This window comes from Vipera ursinii, assembly GCF_947247035.1.
Source record: "Vipera ursinii genome assembly, chromosome: 2".
NCBI lineage: Eukaryota > Metazoa > Chordata > Lepidosauria > Squamata > Viperidae > Vipera > Vipera ursinii.
The window spans coordinates 268,635,797-268,658,061 of NC_139513.1; the positions used below are offsets into that span (position 1 = coordinate 268,635,797).

Below are 22,265 nucleotides of genomic sequence, written 5' to 3' on the forward strand. Positions count from 1 at the left end.
TACTTTGGCCACCTAATGAGAAGGAAGGACTCACTGGAGAAGAGCCTAATGCTGGGAAAGATTGAGGGCAATAGAAGAAGGGGACGACAGAGAATGAGGTGGCTGGATGGAGTCACTGAAGCAGTAGGCGTGAGCTTAAATGGACTCCAGAAGATGGTAGAGGACAGGAAGGCCTGGAGGAACATTGTCCATAGGGTCGTGATGGGTCGGACACAACTTCGCAACTAACAACAACAACAACAAGAGAGTCATTGAGGCCACTTGGAGGTTTGTCTGTGTCCTCAGGTTTACCTGGGTAGTGCAAATGGCTGTGGAGCCTTCTTGGAACTGCTGGAACTGCTGAAAGGACTGTGTTGTGGAGTTATGCTTTTTGCAAGATGTTTTCTGCCCTGTGTTCCTTCACTACTGAACACAGGCATAGGCTGTTGGGAATGACTGTGTTGTCATCTCAAGTGCAAGTAGTTCCTGTAGTCTGTCCCAAAGGTGGTTTTTCGTGAGGCAACTGGACTTTTTTCTTTGAAGATTTTCCCTTCTCATTCAAGAAGCTTCTTCAGTTCTGAAATTCAGATCAAAGCTGAAGAAGCTTCTTAGATGAGAAACAAAGTGACTTAAAAAAAACACCCCAAGAAAGTCCAGTTGCCTCCTGAAAAAGCATCTTTGGGACAATCATGACCTGGATGACTGAGAATCTCCATAGACATTCCTGTACTCTGCCATTTTTTTGGAAATCCGTTCATACTCCCACACCATTTGAAGGGTGTTCATCCCAAGGTATATAGTGGAGATTCTCAGTCATCCAGGTCATGGTTATCCCAAAGGTGCATCTTCCAGTTTCCTGTTGAAAAAGCACCTTTGGGACAACCATGACCTGGAAGATTGAGAATCTCATAGACATCCCTCGGGTTGAGTTTGACTTCTGATAACTGCACATCCATGGTTCCCCCCCCCCCAATAATACAGCAATAGCACTTAGACTTATATATTGCTTCATATGGAAGTGGTTTGTTCCTATCTTCTTCTGTCCTACTGTAACTCTGGGATTGTCTGGGAATCTTTCATCCAAATACTAATCAGGATCAGGTCTGCTTAATTTTTCAAAATCAACTAAGGTCAATTAAATACTCTACCTGCACTGGATGTTATTTGTTATAGGAAAGGGGAAATGAATGGTACAAGTCCACAGGTGCCCATTGTCCTAAGAAAGAATGATGCAAGTAGTCCTTGACTCAGAACCACTCACTTAGCAATTGTTAGAAGTTGTGACGGATATCTTGGGGTACTTATAATCCAGATTTGAAATTGTCCCCACCCCCAGTCATGTAACCCCACTTTGGGCACTCAGCAATCAGGTCACATTTACAGCGTCCTGCGGTTATGTGACTACATTTTACAATGGCTTTGCCAAAAACCACATTTATTTCCAGGTTTTGGCAAACCTGCACCCATAGCGAACCATTGGTTCACTTAATGACTGCAGAATTCACTTAATGCTGTGAAAACGGTCGTAAAATCAGGTCGGTACATAATGACTCAAGTTATGACAGGTCACAAGGTATGACTATGATGGGCAGACTCCCTTATAGTTGTAACTCGAGGATTACCTGTACTTAGTACCCTTCTATATACCTGTAGTTCTGATCATGTACCTCTGGCTTGTCCTAAAAAGGGCTAGTAATCTTTTTGTTTCAGGAAGAGTTCCAAGTTTTTTGAATTCTAAGAAAACTTCAAAGATGATTTCCTAATTGTCTTTCGACTTAATTCACTCTTAATAAACGCTAATACAATTTTATTTTCTAAGCTTGTCTCATAAAAGCCCGAAGTGAAGGAAACCAGAAGTTGTCAAGTTGTTATTTTTACTAAGAGTTTGCCTAAGAAGTGGGGGTTGGGGAAGATATATGTGTTAAAGAACAGCTCTTGGTTTGAAATCTAGTTATGGTTCTTTATCTTTGCTTCTGATCAAAACTAAAGTGAATCCAGCCCTGGAACGTTCAGTGCTGGTTTTTGCATGTACAAATAGCCACAAACTCATATTGAAACATAATATTTTAAGGTCAGTATTTTAAAATGAAAATCCTGAATTGATACTTTTATTAACACACAGCAGATGCATGGGTTTCACTCAGCGAAACAAAAATGAATAATTGCATTTAATTGCCTCAGAGAATCTTAATACTCTCCTTAAAAAACAACAATATACTGTATTTCAAAGCATATTAACTAACTTTTCAGCTTTAGAATTTTAGTATACATTTAGCGAACCTGGACTTGTTCCTTTTATTTCAGTAACTTCAGTGTTCTGGTTCATTAAATTTTAAACAATTGTTAAAAATGACTCTGAAGGAAGTTTGCTTTATTGTTTGTTTTTGCTTGAGTGCCAATTTAAAAAAAAAATCAGCAAAACAAGACACATAATTCAGTGGGGCAAATTCCACACATATATTTATAAGAAATCCCATATTGTCTCTTTCATTTTCAATTTGTGTGGGTTTTAATTTCAATCTTTAATATAAAAATAAAATGATAAAAGTATAATGTAGTGATGATATAGATTACCGGAGTTTCATTTTAAAATCAGCATATAGTGAACAACTGCCAAAGTGAAAGTTTTCCAGTACAGGTAATCCTAAATTTACAATCATTCATCTAACAACCATTTAAACAAGGTACTGAAAAAAGTGACTTATGAATGGTCCTTACACTTAAGGCTATTGCAGTGTCTCCATAGCTTACAATCAATTCAGGCACTTGGCAATGGCATATGTTTTTGATAGTTGCAGCATCTGGGGGTCACCTGACTGCCATTTCTGATCTTCCCAGGAGCCTTCTGACAAGAAAAGTTAATGGGAGAAGCCAGATTTGCTTAAGGACCATGTGATCTGCTTAACAACCATAGCAAAAACGGTTAAATCAGGCGTTACTCATTGTTACTACATTGTTTAGTGATGGAATTGTGTTCGTAAGCTGAGGACTACCTGTATTTTAAAGAATATGAAATCTTAAAAAATAATTTTAAAAAATATTCGATGTAGCTGGCAAAATATTTCAATTAGACACAAATCTATCATTATAGAGATACGGCAGGTACCAGCATGAAGGAAGGATAAACAAACTCAAGAAAAATTTCTCCAATGTAAGGGAGAAGCAGATTAGGACACTTTCCTACTTCATGGTACAAATTTCTGGCCTGGCATTTTTTTAAAAATAGAAACATCTGTAGAAAAAATGCTGAACTGTTAAAATGCAATGGGATTGAGTTGTTTTTTTTTAAAGTTCAAAGTGGCCAGTGCTGTTTTATCTTATATTTTAAAATGGTAAAAATATCCCACATAATTATAACAGCACAGGTCTTTTGATGGAGGATATGGTTTTGCTCAGATTTTTCCCAGAATAAAAATTCATTCTGGGAAGCACAGGACAAGCCACTTTGCAAAGAATCCATGTTTCTGTGAGCTCATGGGACATTTAATAGAAGCCTTGGCTACCTTGGATATATAAAGGCAAATGTTGGCCGGATTTAGAATGACATAGAATAACAGGGTTGGCAAGGACCTTGGAGATTTCTAGTCCAACCCCTGCTTGAGCAAGAGACATTATGCCATTACAGTCAAATAGTTGTCCAGTCTCTTCTTGAAAACCTCCAGTGATGGAGCACCCACAACTTCTGGAGGCAAGTTGGTTTCACTGATTAATTGTTCTCACTATCAGGAAATTTCTCCTTGGTTCTAGGTTGCTTCTCTCTTTAATAATCATAGTTATCCTGCCCTCAGGTGCTTTGGAGAATAGGCCAACCCACTCTTCTCTATAACAGCCTCTCAGGTACTGGAAGACTGCTATCATGTCACTTCTTTCCAGCTAATGTCTGTGGCCTACTGCTAGGAAATATTCAGATTCATTTCCTGCAGCCCACATATCAATCCCAGCATCACTATTTCTTAGGTGGTCCTTCTATTGACAAGCTTTCATTCTTGCTTAAGAGAAGGTGAATAGGGACAGCAACCTCAATGAGATAAGACAGCCTTCCCCAAATTAGGGGTGTAGGAGAATTTAATCTTACCAAGTCTGGAGGATGTCAAATAAGAGAACAGTGATCATGAAGAATGTCATACCTGTTGGTATATCTAGATCTGTTTTGAAATTTTTCTGTGTGGTAAGAGCTTGGGAAGGCTTCTCAGCACTCAGTGAGTGGCATTTGCAGACATTGAAGATTGATCTATACTTAGAAAGGTTATGCTGCTTGGCAAAAAATGCAAGCAGCGTCTGTCTGCCAGAGTCTGAACAAAAACGATACTGACCACTTAGAAGATGACTAAATTACACTAAAGATAATTTCTTACAGATGAATTCAGATAATTGCCTTGGAGAATAGGAACTTGTAAATTGTCATTATTGCCATTATATTTTATTAATATAATAGTATAGGCCATACTCTTAAATACACTTCATAGAGAGCTGCCCACGTTCATAAGACTCTAGGTGGCATGCAACATTAAAAACAGTAGAAACAACAATGATAAGTATTATCATTGTTATTACTTGAGTGAGTGCCTCAACCCAGTTACATCTACCTGTCCCATTAGGTCTGGCAGAAGAGCCATATTACTATTAAAATGTGTCATCTGATGAGACCCAGCAAGAGAGCATTTTTTTGCCCCACCCACCCATCCTTTGAAACATCACTGCCTTGAAGTTAGATGGGCCCTAATCTTGGCTGTCAAAGGGACACAGTGGCTCAGTGGGTTAGGATGCTGAGCTTGTCGATCAGAAGGTCGGCAGTTTGGCAGGTCGAATCCTGAGTGCTGCGTAGCAGAGTGAGCACTTGTTACTCATCCCAACTTCTGCCAACCTAGCAGTTCGAAAGCAAGTAAAAATGCAAGTAGAAAAATAGGGACCACTACGGTGGGAAGGTAACAGCATTCTGTGGCATCTAGTCATGCTGGCCACATGACCACGGAGACATCCTCGGACAAGTGTTGGCTCTTCAGCTTTGAAACGGAGATGAGCACCAGCCCCTAGAGTTAGAAACGACTAGCACGCATGTGCGGGGGAACCTTTACCTTTACCTTTAATCTTAGCTCTAATGACATGGTTGTGCCAACCTGCCAGGGGATCCAGTTACAGTCCAGGGCCTGCCAAATGGGGGAACTTGGGGGTTCATTTGCCTGCTTTTTTTTGTTTCTTGGTTGTAATTTGGGGGTTTAATTGGATTTTAATAGGTATTTAAAGCACTTATTGTGTTTTACTGAGGCACTTCAAAACATGTTAATCCCAGCATCATTATTTTTTAGGTGGTCCTTCTATTGGTAAGCTCATTCAGTGTGTTTCTGAATGAGTAATGCGATGGTCTAGAGATGAAGACACTCACCTCCCACTAGGAAGGCTGAAAGTTCAATCCTAGGCAGATGTTTCTCTATCAGGGCTCAAAAAGAAAATATCTGCTATGAACTCTGTGTAGGTGTTAGGAAGGGCATAGGAGCAGTAAATGCTCAGCTCCATTCAGTTGCTCCAACTCCATCATGAAAAAGGGGTTTACAGGATTGTAAAAAGATAACGAAATGTATTTTACTGAATCTCGTTTTGTTTATTGGTTATGTTATTTGGTTGTTTTTAATAATGTTAAAATCCACCCAGAATTATAAACATGAGATGGGCAGCTATATAATTTGAATGAATAAATGAATTATATTGTTACTTAACTGTACTGTTAATAAGGGAAGTATGTTATTCGACTGTAGGGATTTGTTAATTTATATCGAAGTCTTTTCTCTGAGTAATTCAGGATAAACAATGTTCACTTTCCTTAGGATTCCTCTTGCAGGCTAGGTCTCAAGACACCTAATTTTGCAGCTGGATTTACATAGGAGTGTATGTGATAAAACTACTTTTGAAGCCGTCCAGCATCTTCCATTCTTACATCAGTTTTAATAATACATAATTTATATACACAGTGGAAAACTGGGACATAGATTTTACAGGTACAACACAGCACAACTTTTTTAAAAAAGACTTCTTTTTCCAGCTTCTGATGCTTATATCATGTTTCTTGATTATGCATTCTGGAGTCTTAAAAGCTCGTCCATTCTTTTGTGGCATTCTGGTTCATTCTGCTTTTTTTTTATAATTGGTTATATAACCTCCTAGAAACAGATTGAAATATGGAGAACTAGCGTATATATTTTAAAACATTCAGTGTTTTAACAGCTTCATAAATATTTACTCAGTATTTCATTTAAGTAGACCTTTCCATTTATAGATTTCTTTGTAACTTTTGATAGTATAGATTTCTGCTACTCTTTGCATCTAACTTACAAAACTTGTGAGCAATATTAAAATACTGGTTTTAGTTGTATAGTGCTTCAGGAATACAAAGCACAATTCTGCATGTAGATTGCTCCATGGCTATAAACATTTTTATTGAAGTTGTTGTACTGTTATATATAAGATGAAGAAAATTCCTGCACTAACTCTGTTTTATCTTATCCTCAATTCGGCACGCACAGAACTCTTAAAATATTTCAGCTTGGCTATTAATATATAGTTGAGCAAATAAAATTTAGTAAATTTGCTTTGGCAGCAAGTTCTGTTGTCGTTAATAACTGATACATACATTTGGTTTGTTTCTCTTTTGTGCCCAAAAGCTAATAGCATTGTTGGCTTGCACAAATTGTAGCTTTTTCATTAAGGCTGTAGTCATACAAACACTTAGTGGACTTTGAATCCTGATGAATCTAGTGGATTTCTTCTGAGCATTTATGCATATCATTGCATTGTAACATTATGCTTTTTATATAAAAATTGGGGGGGAGTGAAATATATCCCATGTTATGTACAATGTATTTAACATATATAGCAAATAAAGGTTGTTTAGTAAATGTAATCATCCAGTGTGGCTGTTTAATTAAAAACATGATCCAGTTTTTTGTGTGTGTTTTTTGCTTTTTTCCTAAAAAATATGCACCTTTTTAGCATATTAAAAAGAAAAGAGCTATTTAAAAAAAACCCACTTGTTAAGAAAGAAAATCTGTCCTTGAATTCCCAATTGTAGAAAACCCTAGCTTTGGATCACCAGCAGAAGTAATGGAGGAAGAAATAGAAGTTCAACATTATTTACAAACTTTGTGAAATGATGGCAAAACTCACCAGCCTTGCTTTCTGTTACTCTGTGCTGAGGGAGTCAAACAATGCCTGAAACTGTTACAGTTTAATTTTATTTTATTTTTTATTTTAATTCCATTTATATCCCGCCCTTCTCCGAAGACTCAGGGCGGCTTACAAGCTTAGCAGTAATTAACTGGAACTTAATTTATACAAAATACCAATACCAGTTCAAGAGAAGGGAGGAGGGAATTTTCCATTTCCTTTGACCCCTATGTACAAATTATATCTGTCAGATTATTTTTTCCCCTCTGTCCTCGATTAATTAAATATAGGTCAGTGTTGAACTTCCAGGATGAACTGAGAGTGACTCATTTTTTCAAACAGAAAGGCCGGATATGGCTTCAAACTTATAGTGTTGTACTGTCGGCTCCTAAGGCATAAACATTACTTAAAGTACTGTTCTTTGTTTGATTTGGGATTACCAACACTTGATAAAAGTGACATAGAGAGTGTAACAATTGAATTGGTGGATCTGAGTCAAATCAGTGAAATTCCAGTAGTAACCAACAAGTCATAGAAATTGTTTATCTTATTCTCTAAATCATGGGAGCCAGTTCTTTGCTTATGTTGGAATTATACAGTGGTATTCTTGATCACAAATACAGAAGTTCCATTTTTAAAAATTCCTATTATATTTGAGGATGGTGCAATCAAACATTTTATCTCATGCTATTTTAAAACCTTTTGATCTAATATCCATTACCAACATATGTGGTTCCATGATATCAACTATATAAAGTCAATCTTTGTTTTGGTTTTTCTTAAGTCTGTATCCAGTCAACATAATTGGATAGCCTCAAATTCTACTATTGGGGAGATGGACATGAAGAGAGAAAGCATGCTATTGAAAAATGTTGTTAATCAGAGCAAGAGTTCAAGGTCACTGTATTGCTCAGTTCATTAGAGCAAAAGCTGATTCAGAATCTTAAAAAAATACTTATCTAAGTTGAACACAAGCGGTATAATTCTAGAGGTTGTATAGGAAAAGTGCATACAGAGTTGGAATCACCAAGCATGATGAGAATTCTTAGCTTAAAGAAGTTTTAAAAAGATATGCCTGGGGGTTAACAGGTTTTGCTAGAAAGAGAGCTAAAGAGTTTAACTTTTTCATATATATCAATTCCCCTCTCATATAGGCCTTGCTAGCATCCCAAACCATATCCATAGAAGTATCCTTATTCATATTAATTTCAAAAAAATCCTTCATCCGCTGTTTACATACTTCCACATTTCTCTGGTTTCTGAACAAATTCTCATTTACATGCCACGAGCGCCTATCTCTATTCTCCTTATTAATCTCTAACCAGACTGGGCTGTGATCAGAAATAGTTCTTGCACATATCTTTACCTTCTTAATCCTAGAAAAGAAGTCATTAGTGAGCAAAATTAAATCGATCCTGGAAAAAGATTGATGTCTGTCAGAAAAAAAAGTATAGTCCTTTTCATGCAGATGTATGTCACGCCAAATATCTCGCAGTTCCAAATCATCCTTCATTTCAAAAAAGGATTTAGGCAGTCTAGCATGACTCGGAACGCACTTAAAAGAACCAGCCTTGTCCATCTGTACATCCAAAACACCATTCCAGTCCCCCATAAAAATAAACGATTTGTAATCCAACTGAGTAAGCTTTGTGTGAAGTAAACTAAAAAAATCAGCTTGTTGTTGATTAGGAGCATACAATCCAACTAAAAGCGTTTTTTTACCTTCTAACAGCAACTCTATCATAACGTATATTCCATGCTTATCTGCTTCAATTAAGTCCGCTGTTAAAGCACTTTTAACATAAACAACCACTCATTTTTTCTTATTCATTGCAGAAGCAACAAATTGTGTGCCCAACCTTGAGTTCGATAAGTACTTTTGGTCCATAACCCTAATATGCGTTTCTTGCAAACATATAACATCAATCTTGAATTGATTTAAATATTGAAAAACTTTCTTCCTCTTCTGTGGTGAATTTAGTCCATTAACGTTCCAGGTTAGAAATTTAGTCGCCATGCATGTCATCCCAAAGCTGTTGGAGCACATCTTTAATAGCCCCACTATCTCCTTTGGGCCGCGCTCCTCCCACTGCTTCGCTGTAAGTACGTTTTGAAAGTTCCATAAACTTCTGCTGGTCTTGTTCTTTTATTTGTTTTGCTCGTTTTAAAGCGGCACGCGTCACCCTCTGCTCTCCAGGATCAGCCAAGGAAGTTGTAACTTGATCCCCTCCAGCACCATTCTCCTCTGTCTGTCCAACTTCAGCCTCTTGAGGTTTTCCTTCTCCAGATCCCTTTGCAGCTTCCAGAAGTGATAGCGGGGTTGCTTTTAAAACATTATTGTAGAAATCACGCGCCTGTGTCACAGTAACCAGACGGTACCTTTTACCTTCATGCATCACCACCAATCCAACTGGAATCTCCCATCTGAACCTTATATCACGTTGCTTGAGTTCCTGCACAAGAAATGCAAAGTCCTTCCTTCTCCTTAAAATCTTTGGAGGAATTTCTTTTAAAACCAAAACTTCTTGGTCAGCAATCACAACTTTAGTATCATAGGCGGCTTGAATAACTTCATCTCTAGTTTCCCTCTTTGCAAAATAAACCACCACATCTCTAGGTAGCTTTCTCTGTCTAGCAATCCATGAGTTTACATGAAAAACTTTATCCATGCATCCCTTTATTTCATATGCTGGCTGACCCAATACTGCTTCCAGAGCCTCAGAAATCAGCTGCTTTAGGTCTTCTTTAATATTTTCTTTTAAGCCTCTGATTCTAACAGCATACTGCATCTGATGATATTGAACAAGACTCAGTTCTCTGTCTATTTTGTCTCTTAAATCTTCATTCTCCAATACCTTTACTTCTAATATGACATTCTTTTGAGTCAGGTCTTCCACTTTTTCATCCAAACCTTGCACACATTCAGCCACACTTTGCACACATTCAGCCACACTTTGCACTGTAGACAAAATGTCTACCCTCATCGCACTGAACTTCTCTTCCATCCTCTCTTCTATCCTCTCCTCCAATTTCTCCAATTTCTCCTCCACCTTTGCCAACTTATCACCCAGTGTTTCTAAAATTACCTGGGCTTGTTTTTCAAGAGCATCTTGTAAATCCTTCGATGTCAATGCAGCAGGAGGAAGCAGAGCTTGCAGCGATGTCTGCTGCACCGGGAAAGTTCCAGCACTCCGAAGAGTTTTTGAGGGAGGTTTAGCCCCCATCTTTTTACTTTCACTTGTTGTGCACTTTCATTTTAAGTTTATAAAGTCCATTAAGCTAGGGAGTAAAAATAAATGTCCTCTTCACCTTTTCCTCCTGTACCGCTCTGCCTGCTCCTTTTATTCCATGGTCTTTCCTTCTGGCAGGGGTGGTCGCAAACGCCTGGCTCTGCTCCAAAAATCCCGGAGCAGAGACGCTGAACAGCTGGGAGCAACCCAGGCTACGGGGGAGTTCAATCCTTCAGCTACCCAAGCTTTAAGCTCAGGCGGCCCCGGAGAACTCAACCCCTACCTGGGGCCTCACCCCCTCCTCTTCTCCCGAGGAGGGGGCTTCCAATCCACCCGAACAGCTGATTGGCGCTGTTTCGGGTGAGAAAACACAGCTGAGCAGCGGGCAGCCCGAAAAGGCTGTCTCCGGCGCCGCGCCACCACCGGAAGTCAGAAAATTGGTTTTACAATGACTGATGAAAATCTGATAAAGCAAATTAGAAATCAGGGTCCAGCACATATTAAACGGATATATCTTGCATTGATAGAAATTGACTCAGAAACAGAACTTGTTAAAGATTGTATGATTAAATGGGCCCAAAACATCCAAGAAGTTATTACAATGGACACGTGGGAAAGGATTTGGGTGAGGAACGTAAAATTTACACAAGCTCAAAATTTAAGAGAGAACTTTTATAAAATGTTTTACAGATGGCATTTAGATCCTAAAAAGCTTGCAAGTATGTATCCGAATTATCAGCCTAAATGCTGGAGGTGCGGTGACGAAGATGCAACATATTTTCACATATGGTGGACTTGTAAAAAGGTTAAGGCTTTCTGGATAAAAATTTGGTGGAATATGCAGAAGATTTTTAAGCAAAGGATAAAGTTTTGTCCGCAACTTTTTTTGTTGGGAATAATTACAGATGCTACAGTTGTGGACACTAAGTTGATGCTGAATTTAATTACGGCAGCAAGACTCTTAATAGGTCAGTATTGGAAGAAGGAGGAACTGCCGACTATAGAAGAATGGACTTTAAAGGTTTCTGACCTGGCAGAGATGGCAAAGATATCGGCTTATTTGAAAGATCACTCGCAAGAACGTTATATTATGGAGTGGAGAAAATGGATTGAGTATATCCAGAACAAATATGGGACTAAAAAGTTTCATGTAGCATTTGAATAAGTCTTCCTTTCTTTTCTCTTTTTTCTCTTTTTTTAATATATTTTATATTAATAGTGTTTGTAGTTATCCTATATGAGCTAGAGAGTGATAGATTTTAGAGTTTATGGTTGTTAGCATATGGATGTTTATGATTATTCTTTTTGTTTTTTATACCTTGTACTTAGCTCTGGGAAGTCGGGGGGGAGGGGAGGGGGAGGGGTAGGGAGGGAGGAATAGGGGAGGGGTAAGGGGGACTGTTAAAGATAAAATGTATGATAAAACTTTTCAATAAAAAAAAAGAGTTTAACTTTTTCAATTTGTCATGTTCTCATTCTGCCATTTCTTTCCTCCATAACATAACTTTTTTTTTTTTTTTGATGATGTAAGCCTTGAAGCTTAGATATACTGTAGGTCAGGCTTGTCAAACTCGCGATGTCACGTGATGTCGCGCAACGTATCGGAACTTTTTCCCATTGCTGAAAATGGGGTGGGCGTGGTTTCTCCGTGACGCTCTGGCCCGCGGGCCGACAGTTTGACACCCCTGCTGTAGGTAGTCCTCACTTACTGACCACAATTGAAACCAGCAATTATCTTGCTAAGCAACATAGTCAAAAAGCAAAACATCTCTTGATTGCCCTTGGTTTATCACGTCAATTCTGCTTTGGTCATGAAGCAAATCAGCCACAGTCATTAAGTGTGATATCATGGGATCAGGACTTGCAACGTTTTGCCAGTTACCATATTAACTTGTCAGAAGTCAACTGTGATGGTCGCAAATAGCAATCATATGACTGCAGGACGTTGTGACTGTTTTAAATATGTGCCAGTTGCCAAGTACCCAAATCAGCCGAATCAAGACGTCCAAGGTCCCTTCCAACTCTGTTATTCTGTTATCACAATCACATGAGTGCAGGGAGACTGCAATGGCCACAGGTTCATCATAAATTTAAATTTGTCACTTAACAATTGATCAGTAAATGAGGACTACTTATATTTCTTCCCTTCCCTTCTATGTGACTGTAGACACATATAAACATATATGTAAATATATGCATATACTTTCTTCTATAATACTTTCCACATGAACTCATTAATTCTTTCAGTATGTACTCATTAGACAGCCTTAAATGAATTGATTTATGCTGAGTTTTTTACTATAGGGAAATAATATACACATTTTGTTACATAATTCTATGAAATGAGCAAACTTGGTACTTTTTGGCTCGTATACAAGACAGTATAGAATGTTATCCTTGGACTGAAATTCATTCCATCCTCTCACTTGGGAAATATGGGGAAAGCAATAATAAATGTGTGCAAATATGGAAAAATATAACTGTTTTTCCCTAGTTCATACAGTTTTATTTGTATTCTGTTTATAAAAGGTGAATTGCAGTTAACAGAGTTTATAGCTCTTATCTGTGTGAAACTTAACATATCCTGTTTACAAATGGATCAGAGTGATTGGGCTGGATTCAAACCATTTTTAAGGTTACTGTCTAAACTGGAATGGAGTCAACAGCAGAAATATTTACAGGCAATTCCTTTACCCACCTTTAATTAATGCTTTGGCTTCTGGATAAAATACTTCATAATTTTTAAATGAGCAGACCCAGCTTCCATTTGGTAAAGAGGTGAATATATAAGCTGCAGGGAAGGTCTCAAATGCCATTTCACCACCTATTTTGAGAATGCTGTTTGTAAATGTAAACCCCATAGGTGAGAAGGGATTTTTAAATTATTCTTTTGTATAAAAAGATACCAATAAATTCTTCCGGGTATCATTAAGAGAGAATATCATGAATAGATGTTTCAGTAGGGGAGCTGTTAAAGTTGATAGGTGACATCAAGTGACTTTTATTTGCTATTAACTTACACAATTCATCCATTAAAACTTTTTTTAAAATCCTCCTGTCTAATTATCAATGAATAATGCATATTCAGGTTAGTGCCTGGGTACATGTTTTACACACTTAGTTTTTAAATAGGCTGTAACTCAATGATAGAACACATGTTTTGCGTATAGAAGATCTTGGCATCCCCAGATTGCAAGATTCTTGTATGAAACTCTAGAGAACCTCTGTAAACAGTACTGAACATGATGGGCTGGCTTGATATTCAACAGCATTCCGTGTTCCTATTATGTTTACTTAAGGACATTTTATGCTCTGTGTAGCCAGATTTATACGTAGTCAGAAAGTTGGCAATGCAGGATGTGTGTGTATTTTTTTTTACTGCTGCTGTTTTTAAAAAAGGAAACAGGTTTAATAGAGTTGCTTATTAATAGGTTTTCTTGTTTCTTCCATTCTGATCTAATATATTCACTATTTACAGATTTATCCTATTAGTAAAAGCAACATAATCAAAGTGTAAAATGTATTTGTATTCATTAAAATGTATTACTGTTCTGGAAATAATGGAAAATTGACTCAGGTTTCCCTGTATAACTCATTATTGAAGTGAACAAGAATTCTTAATAAATCTCTGATCTGCCCATCAGTACTCATACAACAACAACAACAATAAAGTTGGAAGGTACCTTAAAGGTCATCTAGTCCAACCCCCTGCTCAGGCAGGAAACCCTATACCATTTCAGACAAATGGCTGTCTAGTCTCTTCTCAAAAACCTCCAGTGTTGGAGCATTCACCACTTCTGGAGGCAGGTTGTTCCACTGGTTAACTGTTCTAACAGTCAGGAAGTTTCTCCTTAGTTCCAGGTTGCTTCTCTCCTTGATTAGTTTCCATCTGTTACTTCTTGTCCTGCCTTCAGGCACTTTGGAGAATAGCTTGACTCCCTTTTCTTTGTGGCAGCCCCTGAGATATTGGAACACTGCTATCATGTCACCCCTCTTCATTAAACTAGACATACCCACTTCCACTAACTGTTCCTTATATGTTTTAGCCTCCAGTCCCCTAATCATCTTTGTTGCTCTTCTCTGTACCCTTTATAGAGTCTCAACATCTTTTTTTACATCGTGGTGACCAAAACTGGATGCAGGATTCCAAGTGTGGCCTTACCAAGGCATTGTGAAGTGGTATTAATACTTCACATGATCTTGATTCTATCCCTGTGTTATAAGACAAGGAAATCCCCCTAAATCTCACTGCTCTCACAGCCTCCCACCACCACCATTTGAGCTCCATTTCTACAGAAGTTCAGCTCTCTTACTTTTAGCTATTGGCAGGTCTTGTTCTCACATATTTCTTAGGGTTTTTTTTTTTAAGGAAAAGATAAAAGGTTTCCCCTGTCTAGTCGTGTCTCACTGTGGGGGTGGTGTTGATCTTTGATTCTTAGCCAAGGGAGCCACCATTATCCGAAGACATTTCTGTGGTCATGTGACCAGCATAATTATATGCCAAGTGCATGGAACACTCATCTTTCCACCAAAATGGTACCTGTTTATCTACATACATTTGCTTGATTTCAAACTACTAAATGGGTGGGGCTGGGGAAACTAATGGGAATTCACCCCATCACACAGCACTTGGGTCACAAACCTGGGGTGTTGACTTTCCAACCAACAAGACCAGCGTTTTAACCATTGAGCTATCTTGTCCCTTTTTTAATGTACTGGCCATCTAATACTTTGACTTGCCATGTTTCCTTTCTGTTCCTTATTTGATCTTTCTTATAAGGCAGTTTGGTCTATCCAATATTCCATATGTCTTCATGGTGTACTAGTTTCAGTGCATTTTCTTCACTGTCCTTCAGATGTTCTTCCAATGTCCTTTTTTCTTTCTTTAATTTTCTGGTATACTTGAAACATTCTGCCCATCTAGTTTCCTTGGTAAGTAGAGTCTGTCAAAGTTGCTGCCTGCATGAAGAGCACAATTCATCATCATTACTTTTCTGGTCTTCTGTACAGGACTTGTAGTTCTGCTTAAGTCCAATTCAATATTACAATTGTGTATTTTATGACTGGGATTGCCCAGGTGTTAACAATATTTGAAGATTTTGATATTTCCTCCACTGAGTTTGGACTTTAAGATCTTCACTCTTCCAATACATCTATAAATAAAAAGTTGATATTCTATTAGGTATTTTACTGTACTGAAAGAAGTTAAAAGCCATCTTTTTATTTTATTTTCTTCCCTCACTTCACTACCTCTATCCCCTTCCCTCTCCTTTTTCTAGTGTTTTTATTTCTACTTGTATTTTATATTAGGTTTTTTTAAAAAAAATAAGTCTGTTGTTCTTCAGAAAACTGATCTGGGATTGTAATAAAAGAGTTTGATTTGAAAGCTGGGGGTTGGAGAAGGTGCTTTATAAATAGCATTGAAGCTAACAAATAATATAAATAGAACTTAAAACTGCATCACATATGAGTACAATTCATTATTGTTTTCTTTTCATTCAATACAATTTGCTACCCCATGACCTAAAAATTTCATGAAGGAAATAGTACATATATGCTCAAGCAATATCCCAATCCAAATGCTACCGGTAATTGTTTCAGTGTGAGCTTGTTCCCTTGTTGTTTTTGGCTTCCATCTAGTGGAGACTGTATTGTATTGCAACAAATGCTTCATTTACAAATATTCCAAATGCAGTTTTTCAGTTCATATGTGTTAATTCAGAACTAACAGCAAGATTGCCTAGGGACTGAATCTCTTATTAAAATTTCAGGATTTTATTTATCATATAATGCTATGAGCTGTTTGAATCTTTGTTATCTTAAACCAAAATCAAGATATAATCTGGATTCTGGAGATGGTGGCAGAAACACCTAAATATTTTGTTGTGTTGATTTGAGTCAGGAAGAAATCCTTGAAGAGCACTAAGGCTTTAGCAGCTTTCCAGGCACAGAAAAATTCAAAGCTCAATTGAAAGAATCAGGTAGTAGCAATAATAGTAAAGGAGTGTTTTCTTATCAGAACTGGGCTTCTTTTGGACTGCTGAAGAGTTATCATCACATCAAGTGGGCAGCTCCGGTTGGGCAGACAGATTATCTAACCTAATTCAGGCAGTCCTTGACTTAAGACCACAATGGAGCCCAAAATTTCTGTTGTTAAGTGAATGTTGCCCCATTTTACGATCTTTCTTGCCTCAGTGGTTAAGTGAATCACTGCGGTTGATAAGTTAGTAAGGGGGGTTGTTAAGGGAATCTGGCTTCCCCATTGCCTTGGCTTGTCAGAAGGTCGCAAAAGGGGAATCACATGATCATGGGACACAGTAAAGGTCACAAATATGAACCAGTTGCCAAACATTTGAATTTTAATCATATGATCATGGGGATGCTGGAAAGGTCGTAACTATGAACAACAGTCATAAGTCACTTTTTTCAGTACCATTGTAACTTTGAACAGTCACTACACAAACTGTTGTTAAGTTGAGGACTACCTGTAGAAAGCAGCTTCTGTGCACAACCACTGCATGCCTTCACTGATTGCATAGAGGACTGCATTCCTATCTTTTCGGATTGAAGTGTTTCCAGATGGTTGCCTGTGAGCAATACCCACCCAAAGATATTAGGCAGCCCTTCTCTCTTTTCCCACTTGAAAGGTTTTCTGTTGGAAGGAAAAAAATTACACCAGAAATAGATGTGAGAAGATAATGAGTTAGAAAGGGTGGACAATATTGTTTTCTGGGCTTGTAATGAAATTCCAGGATTGAAGCAGGAGAGTTGCACAATAAAACATCAACAAAAAGTTCTCTTAGTTCTCAAAGCCAGCAGGTAACATAGTATTCCGTTTTCTCCTCAGTCTGAAATTAAAAATGGGTCAGAAAGCTTAGAGCTTTTTTAATTTTTCTGTGGTGCTAGAAAGAACTGCTGTCATAATGATGAATTATGCTGATGCTTTTGAATCTTGCAGCTGCTGGGACTTTATGTTATGATATGGAAAACAGCAGGTTGTGCAAATCAGTCAGGAAACAAGTTCAGCATCATGGGTTTTATGGGTAGGATTGGGTTTGCAGACTGTTCCATAATGCTGTAATTAATGAAGAAAGGCACTTATCTAGGCTACTCTTGACATATGTTATATGTATAGACAATATTCCTTTTTAGGGGTGGGAACTGTCCATGGAATTTTTGTAAAAAAACAACTACCCCAAGACTAGTTTTAAAATTCCAAAGTTTGACACATTTATCCAGTGCAAAAAGTAAAATCAAGGCTATAGGAACCAACAACTTACAAAAATCTTACAATCGGGCCGATGAGGTAACTGTACCATCTTGTTGCGATTAAGCCAAATTTATTTCTTTCCATATTAAAATTTGTGGAGAAGGAAATTATTGTTTTCTCCTGTATTCTGCTATTTCCTTTTGTTATTATTTTTCCCTTGCTTTAACTTCTTCTTTAACTATCCATTTGAAATCTCGCTTCATAGAAGGAAGAGGTTGTATATAACCAAAACGTTCTTTGAGTTTTCTAATCTTGTGCTCTCTGGATGTACTGGATTTAATCACCCATCACACCTGACCACAAGATGGAAATCTTGAAGTTGAACTGAATGTCACCAAGTCAATTAAGGTTGTCCTTGATACTAATTGTGTGGGGTTGATTAGGTTTTACATTGTATTAAACATATTCTTATTGCCTTGCAGTTTCGACGTAGACAATGGCACCTCATCGGGACGGAGTCCCTTGGATCCCATGACAAGCCCTGGATCAGGGCTAATTCTCCAGGCAAATTTTGTTCACAGTCAACGCAGAGAGTCCTTTCTCTACCGGTCAGATAGCGACTATGATCTGTCGCCAAAGTCTATGTCCAGGAACTCCTCTATTGCCAGTGATATGTAAGTTTTTGAAGCCTTTTCAATCGGTTTTTTCAAACGAGAGGATGGTTAATAAGAATGGTTGAATTGTGAAACAAGTTTAAAGGATCATAGATTATCTGTAACAGAAGGTAAAGTAATTGATAACTTTGTTGTAGGAATTCTGTTGCAACCTCTTCAGAAGACAAGGATATTCCTTGCTGCAATTTTATTAGATAGTCAATATTTGATGTTGAGAAGGTCTCCTGACTGGGTTACCATGTTATTTTAATTAAAAGAATTAGACTTTCTGAATCTGCATAAGCTTCCTTATTTTCAACATAGCTAATACAACTTTACTAATTATAAAGTGAGAATTTTACATTGAACAATTAATAGCAAAAATGGACCAATTCCTTTTGAACAAAAAAATAGAAGAAAACTGTATGAGTTTTCTTTCACTTCTTTTGAAGCAGAATGATTCTTTTACAGATTACCTTAGATCTTTAAGGGACGCGGTGGCTCAGTGGGTTAAGACGCTGAGCTTGTCGATCAGAAGGTCGGCAGTTTGGCGGGTCGAATCCCGAGTGCCGCGTAACAGAGTGAGTGCCTGTTACTCGTCCCAGCTTCTGCCCACCTAGCAGTTCGAAAGCATGTAAAAATGCAAGTAGAAAAATAGGGACCACCACGGTGGGAAGGTAACAGCATTCCGTGCGCCTTTGGCGTCTAGTCATGCCGGCCACATGACCACGGAGACGTCCTCGGACAAACGCTGGCTCTTCGGCTTTGAAACGGAGATGAGCACCGGCCCCTAGAGTCGGAAACGACTAGCACACATGTGCGGGGGAACCTTTACCTTTACCTTTACCTTTAGATCTTTATCTTAGTGCAGGGGTGTCAAACTGCCAACCTGTGGGCCGGATGCATCATGTTGAAACCATGCCCACCCTAGCTCCAGCAGTGAGGAAAAAGTCACGTCACGTGGTGAGTTTTGACACCACTGCCTTAGTGGCTATTAAGTTCCCATTTGGGGAATTTCCTTGAAGGCTCTTCCCATTTTGCATAGATAGCCAGTCTGTTGTGATTCAGGGTCAGCCTGTGGGTTCGGCAGTTGGGTCGGACGACTCAGAGGAGGAGGAGGGGGGTGTTGAAGAGCTTGCTGATGATGGCCTTGAGGCTCCGCAGAGCCCTCAGCCAGGCCCCTCCCACCTGGTCACGATGGAGACCCAGCTGTGTGAGCCTGACAGCGTGGATGAAGATGACCCACAGCTGGCCCTGTTCAAGGACGCCCGACACAGGAGGCAGTCAATCAGGAGTAAACAGAGGAAGGCAATGGGGCACCTCGGAAGGAGGCAGAGAGAGGCCACGCCCTGAACTGTATTTAAGGGGAATGTGTGGGAGGGCTGGTTTGCTGAAGGCAACCGCTCGGGTAGTTCCTGTTTCATAGCTCCTGTTTTCATGGTTGGTGTCTTGTCTTGCTCTGTTTTATGTTAATAAATTTGGCAGGCTTTATTCCAGCCTCTTGCCGTTTGTAAAGGGGTTGTCCCTGCTTTTGCTGCAGGGCCGGTAGCAGGCTGGTACAGAACACAGTCCTCTTTCTACTCCCTGTTTAAAGCAGTAGCTGGTTTTAGATTCTTTGTTGCTAAGGTTTTGTGGAAGACTGATCCTTAGTACTTCTAGTTTGCTTTCTAAGCTCCATATTTAATTTTGAACACTTAGTATTGGATTTCTTTTTTTTTTTTGCTGCCTCTCAAATCTGTTTTTCCTCTTTTTTCCCCCTCTCTTCCTTTTTTGATCCATTTCCTTTTCCTTCTTCTTTACTTTTCTGTTTTAAACACTCAAGTTGACATTGTAACAATAAAAGTAATGCTTTGCCAGGCAGAACACTCTATTCAAGAGGAGGAAATATAACTCCCACAGATACTTCTTGTAATACCTACCAGACCTCCTGCTCCACCCATGCATTATTTGTTTTATACTATTTTAATTAAATAATCAATCTGAAATTTCCACACTCAGTTGTGCATTCATTGGAAATGTGTCATGTGCTTATAAAAAAACCTTAAACTTTGGATAGGAGCAGTAAAAAGCATCCTAGAGTGCTAGAGCTAATAGCGTGAACTAGTTTTGCAACTAGCCCAAGGCACTATATGGCCTTTTTTTGAATAGGCAAATTTTCTGTGGCGTATGTTGAGCTGACCTTGGCTGATCTTTAAAATTAAGCAGTCAGATCTGGTTTGCATTTGGAAAACAACTGCAGAGGAATTCCATGGCTGTAGGCTAGAAAAAAGTTGAGGAAAAGTTTCCTGGAAGAAGGCTGTGGCAAAGGATTTCTGTATTGCCACCAGACAATTACATAGAAATGGCTATGAATTCATCAGAATAAAGCTCAACTGAAGAGACTTTTGCTTCTTATCTCATGGCAGCCGTTGCTAAGAGTGCCATACAATGCTGTCCACATTCCCAATGTTTCACCAGTCTCAAGTCTTTTTTTACTTAACTATGTATTGACTATGAATTGAGCGTATATATGAATAAGAATTCTTTTATCTTAAGAATTAATTTTTATTAGATTTATATACCGCCCTTTCCCGAAGGACTCAGGGCAGTTTACAGGGCATTTTAAAATCACACCAATACAAAATACAAAAGTTAAAAGACAATTAAAAAGATTAAATTATCCCTGAAAATAAAACCCCAGTTAAAATTCTCAGCCTGGGCCAGAGAGCTCAAAGAGCCAAGTCTTCAGGTCCCAGTGGAATGAGCGTAGGTCAGGAGCACTCCTGAGCTCCACGGGCAGCTGGTTCCAGAGGGCAGGCGCACCCACAGAGAAGGCCCTCCCCCTGGGTGTTATCCGCTGGCAATCTTTTACCGGCGGCACCCTGAGAAGACCCTCTCTGTGCGAGCGCACTGGACGAAGGGAACTTGATGCTGGCAGCAGGTGTTCCCTCAAATATCCCGGACCCAAGCCATTCAGGGCTTTATAGGTCATCACCAGCACCTTGAATCTCACCCGGAGGGCAACCGGAAGCCAATGCAGCTCATGGAGTAGAGGTGTTACATGGGAGTATCGGGAAACCCCCATCACAACTCGTGCGGCCGCATTCTGCACCAGTTGAAGCCTCCGAGTGGTCCTCAAGGGCAGCCCCATGTAGAGAGTGTTGCAGTAGTCTAAACGGGAGGTCACGAGCGCATGAGTGACTGTGCATAGGGCATCTCGGTCCAGGTAGGGTCACAACTGGCGCACCAGGCGAACCTGGGCAAAAGCCCCCCTGGTCACGGCTCCTATATGATCTTCAAAATTGTTGATTTGCTTACTTGATATATTTGCTTCTTTACACAGAAACAAAATTATAGAAACAGAAGCTTTTGTAGATATAGAGAATGAAGAAAATGAAGGGGGAAAAACCCTTTTTTTTAACTAAGAAATTTGCTAATAATGGCTGAATGAGGCTTTTCCAGTCTTCTTCAGCTATAACCTTAAAGCAGTGTTCACACACATTAAAGATGTCAAGGCTGAGAACGCTGCCTTAAAGAATAATAACCTTTTCCCATATTTAGAAATTTGCTAAGGTTGATATTCTTTCTTTCTGTCTAGTGCAGTGCATTTGACATTTGCTTTATCTCCAAAATGCTCATTGTTAAATAGCGGGTTCTTTGGCGCAGGAATGAAGACGCTGAACAGAGTACAGGGTAACTGATTGTTTATTTCATTCTGGAACTGTACTGGGGAAATGTCTGCAACTAGCCGCAATATATAGTCTAGCCCCTAGGCAGCAGCCAATAGGTTTGAATCAACCATTGCCACCTGGAGATAGCCAATTGCAGCACAGGAGACTTGTAGTCTGGTTTGCTGGAGAGCTGTTAGCTGCTCCAGCAACCCACATGGTATTTAGCAAGAGCCCAGTACATAACACTCATTATTTCCTGAGTTGTTAGCAAAATCTGAAGTGTTTTGCTAAGTAAAATAGAAGGGTGAAAATTCTTTTTTACTTGGCTTAAATTTGATTCACTATGGAAATAAAAGAATGGAGCCAATTTTATATACCCACAACT

At 38.9% G+C, this 22,265-nt stretch overlaps 1 protein-coding gene across 7 annotated transcripts in view; it reads left to right on the forward strand.

Moving 5' to 3' along the window:
• PDE4D (phosphodiesterase 4D) overlaps positions 1-22,265 on the forward strand; it is a gene marked incomplete at its 5' end in the record, with an annotated part of 752,990 nt that overhangs the window by 615,233 nt on the left and 115,492 nt on the right. For all 7 annotated transcript variants that reach the window (XM_083356283.1, XM_083356285.1, XM_083356282.1 and 4 more), the window contains one exon: positions 18,060-18,251. In XM_083356283.1, the coding sequence (XP_083212409.1) occupies positions 18,060-18,251 (192 nt within the window). The remainder of the gene's footprint in view (positions 1-18,059; positions 18,252-22,265) is intronic.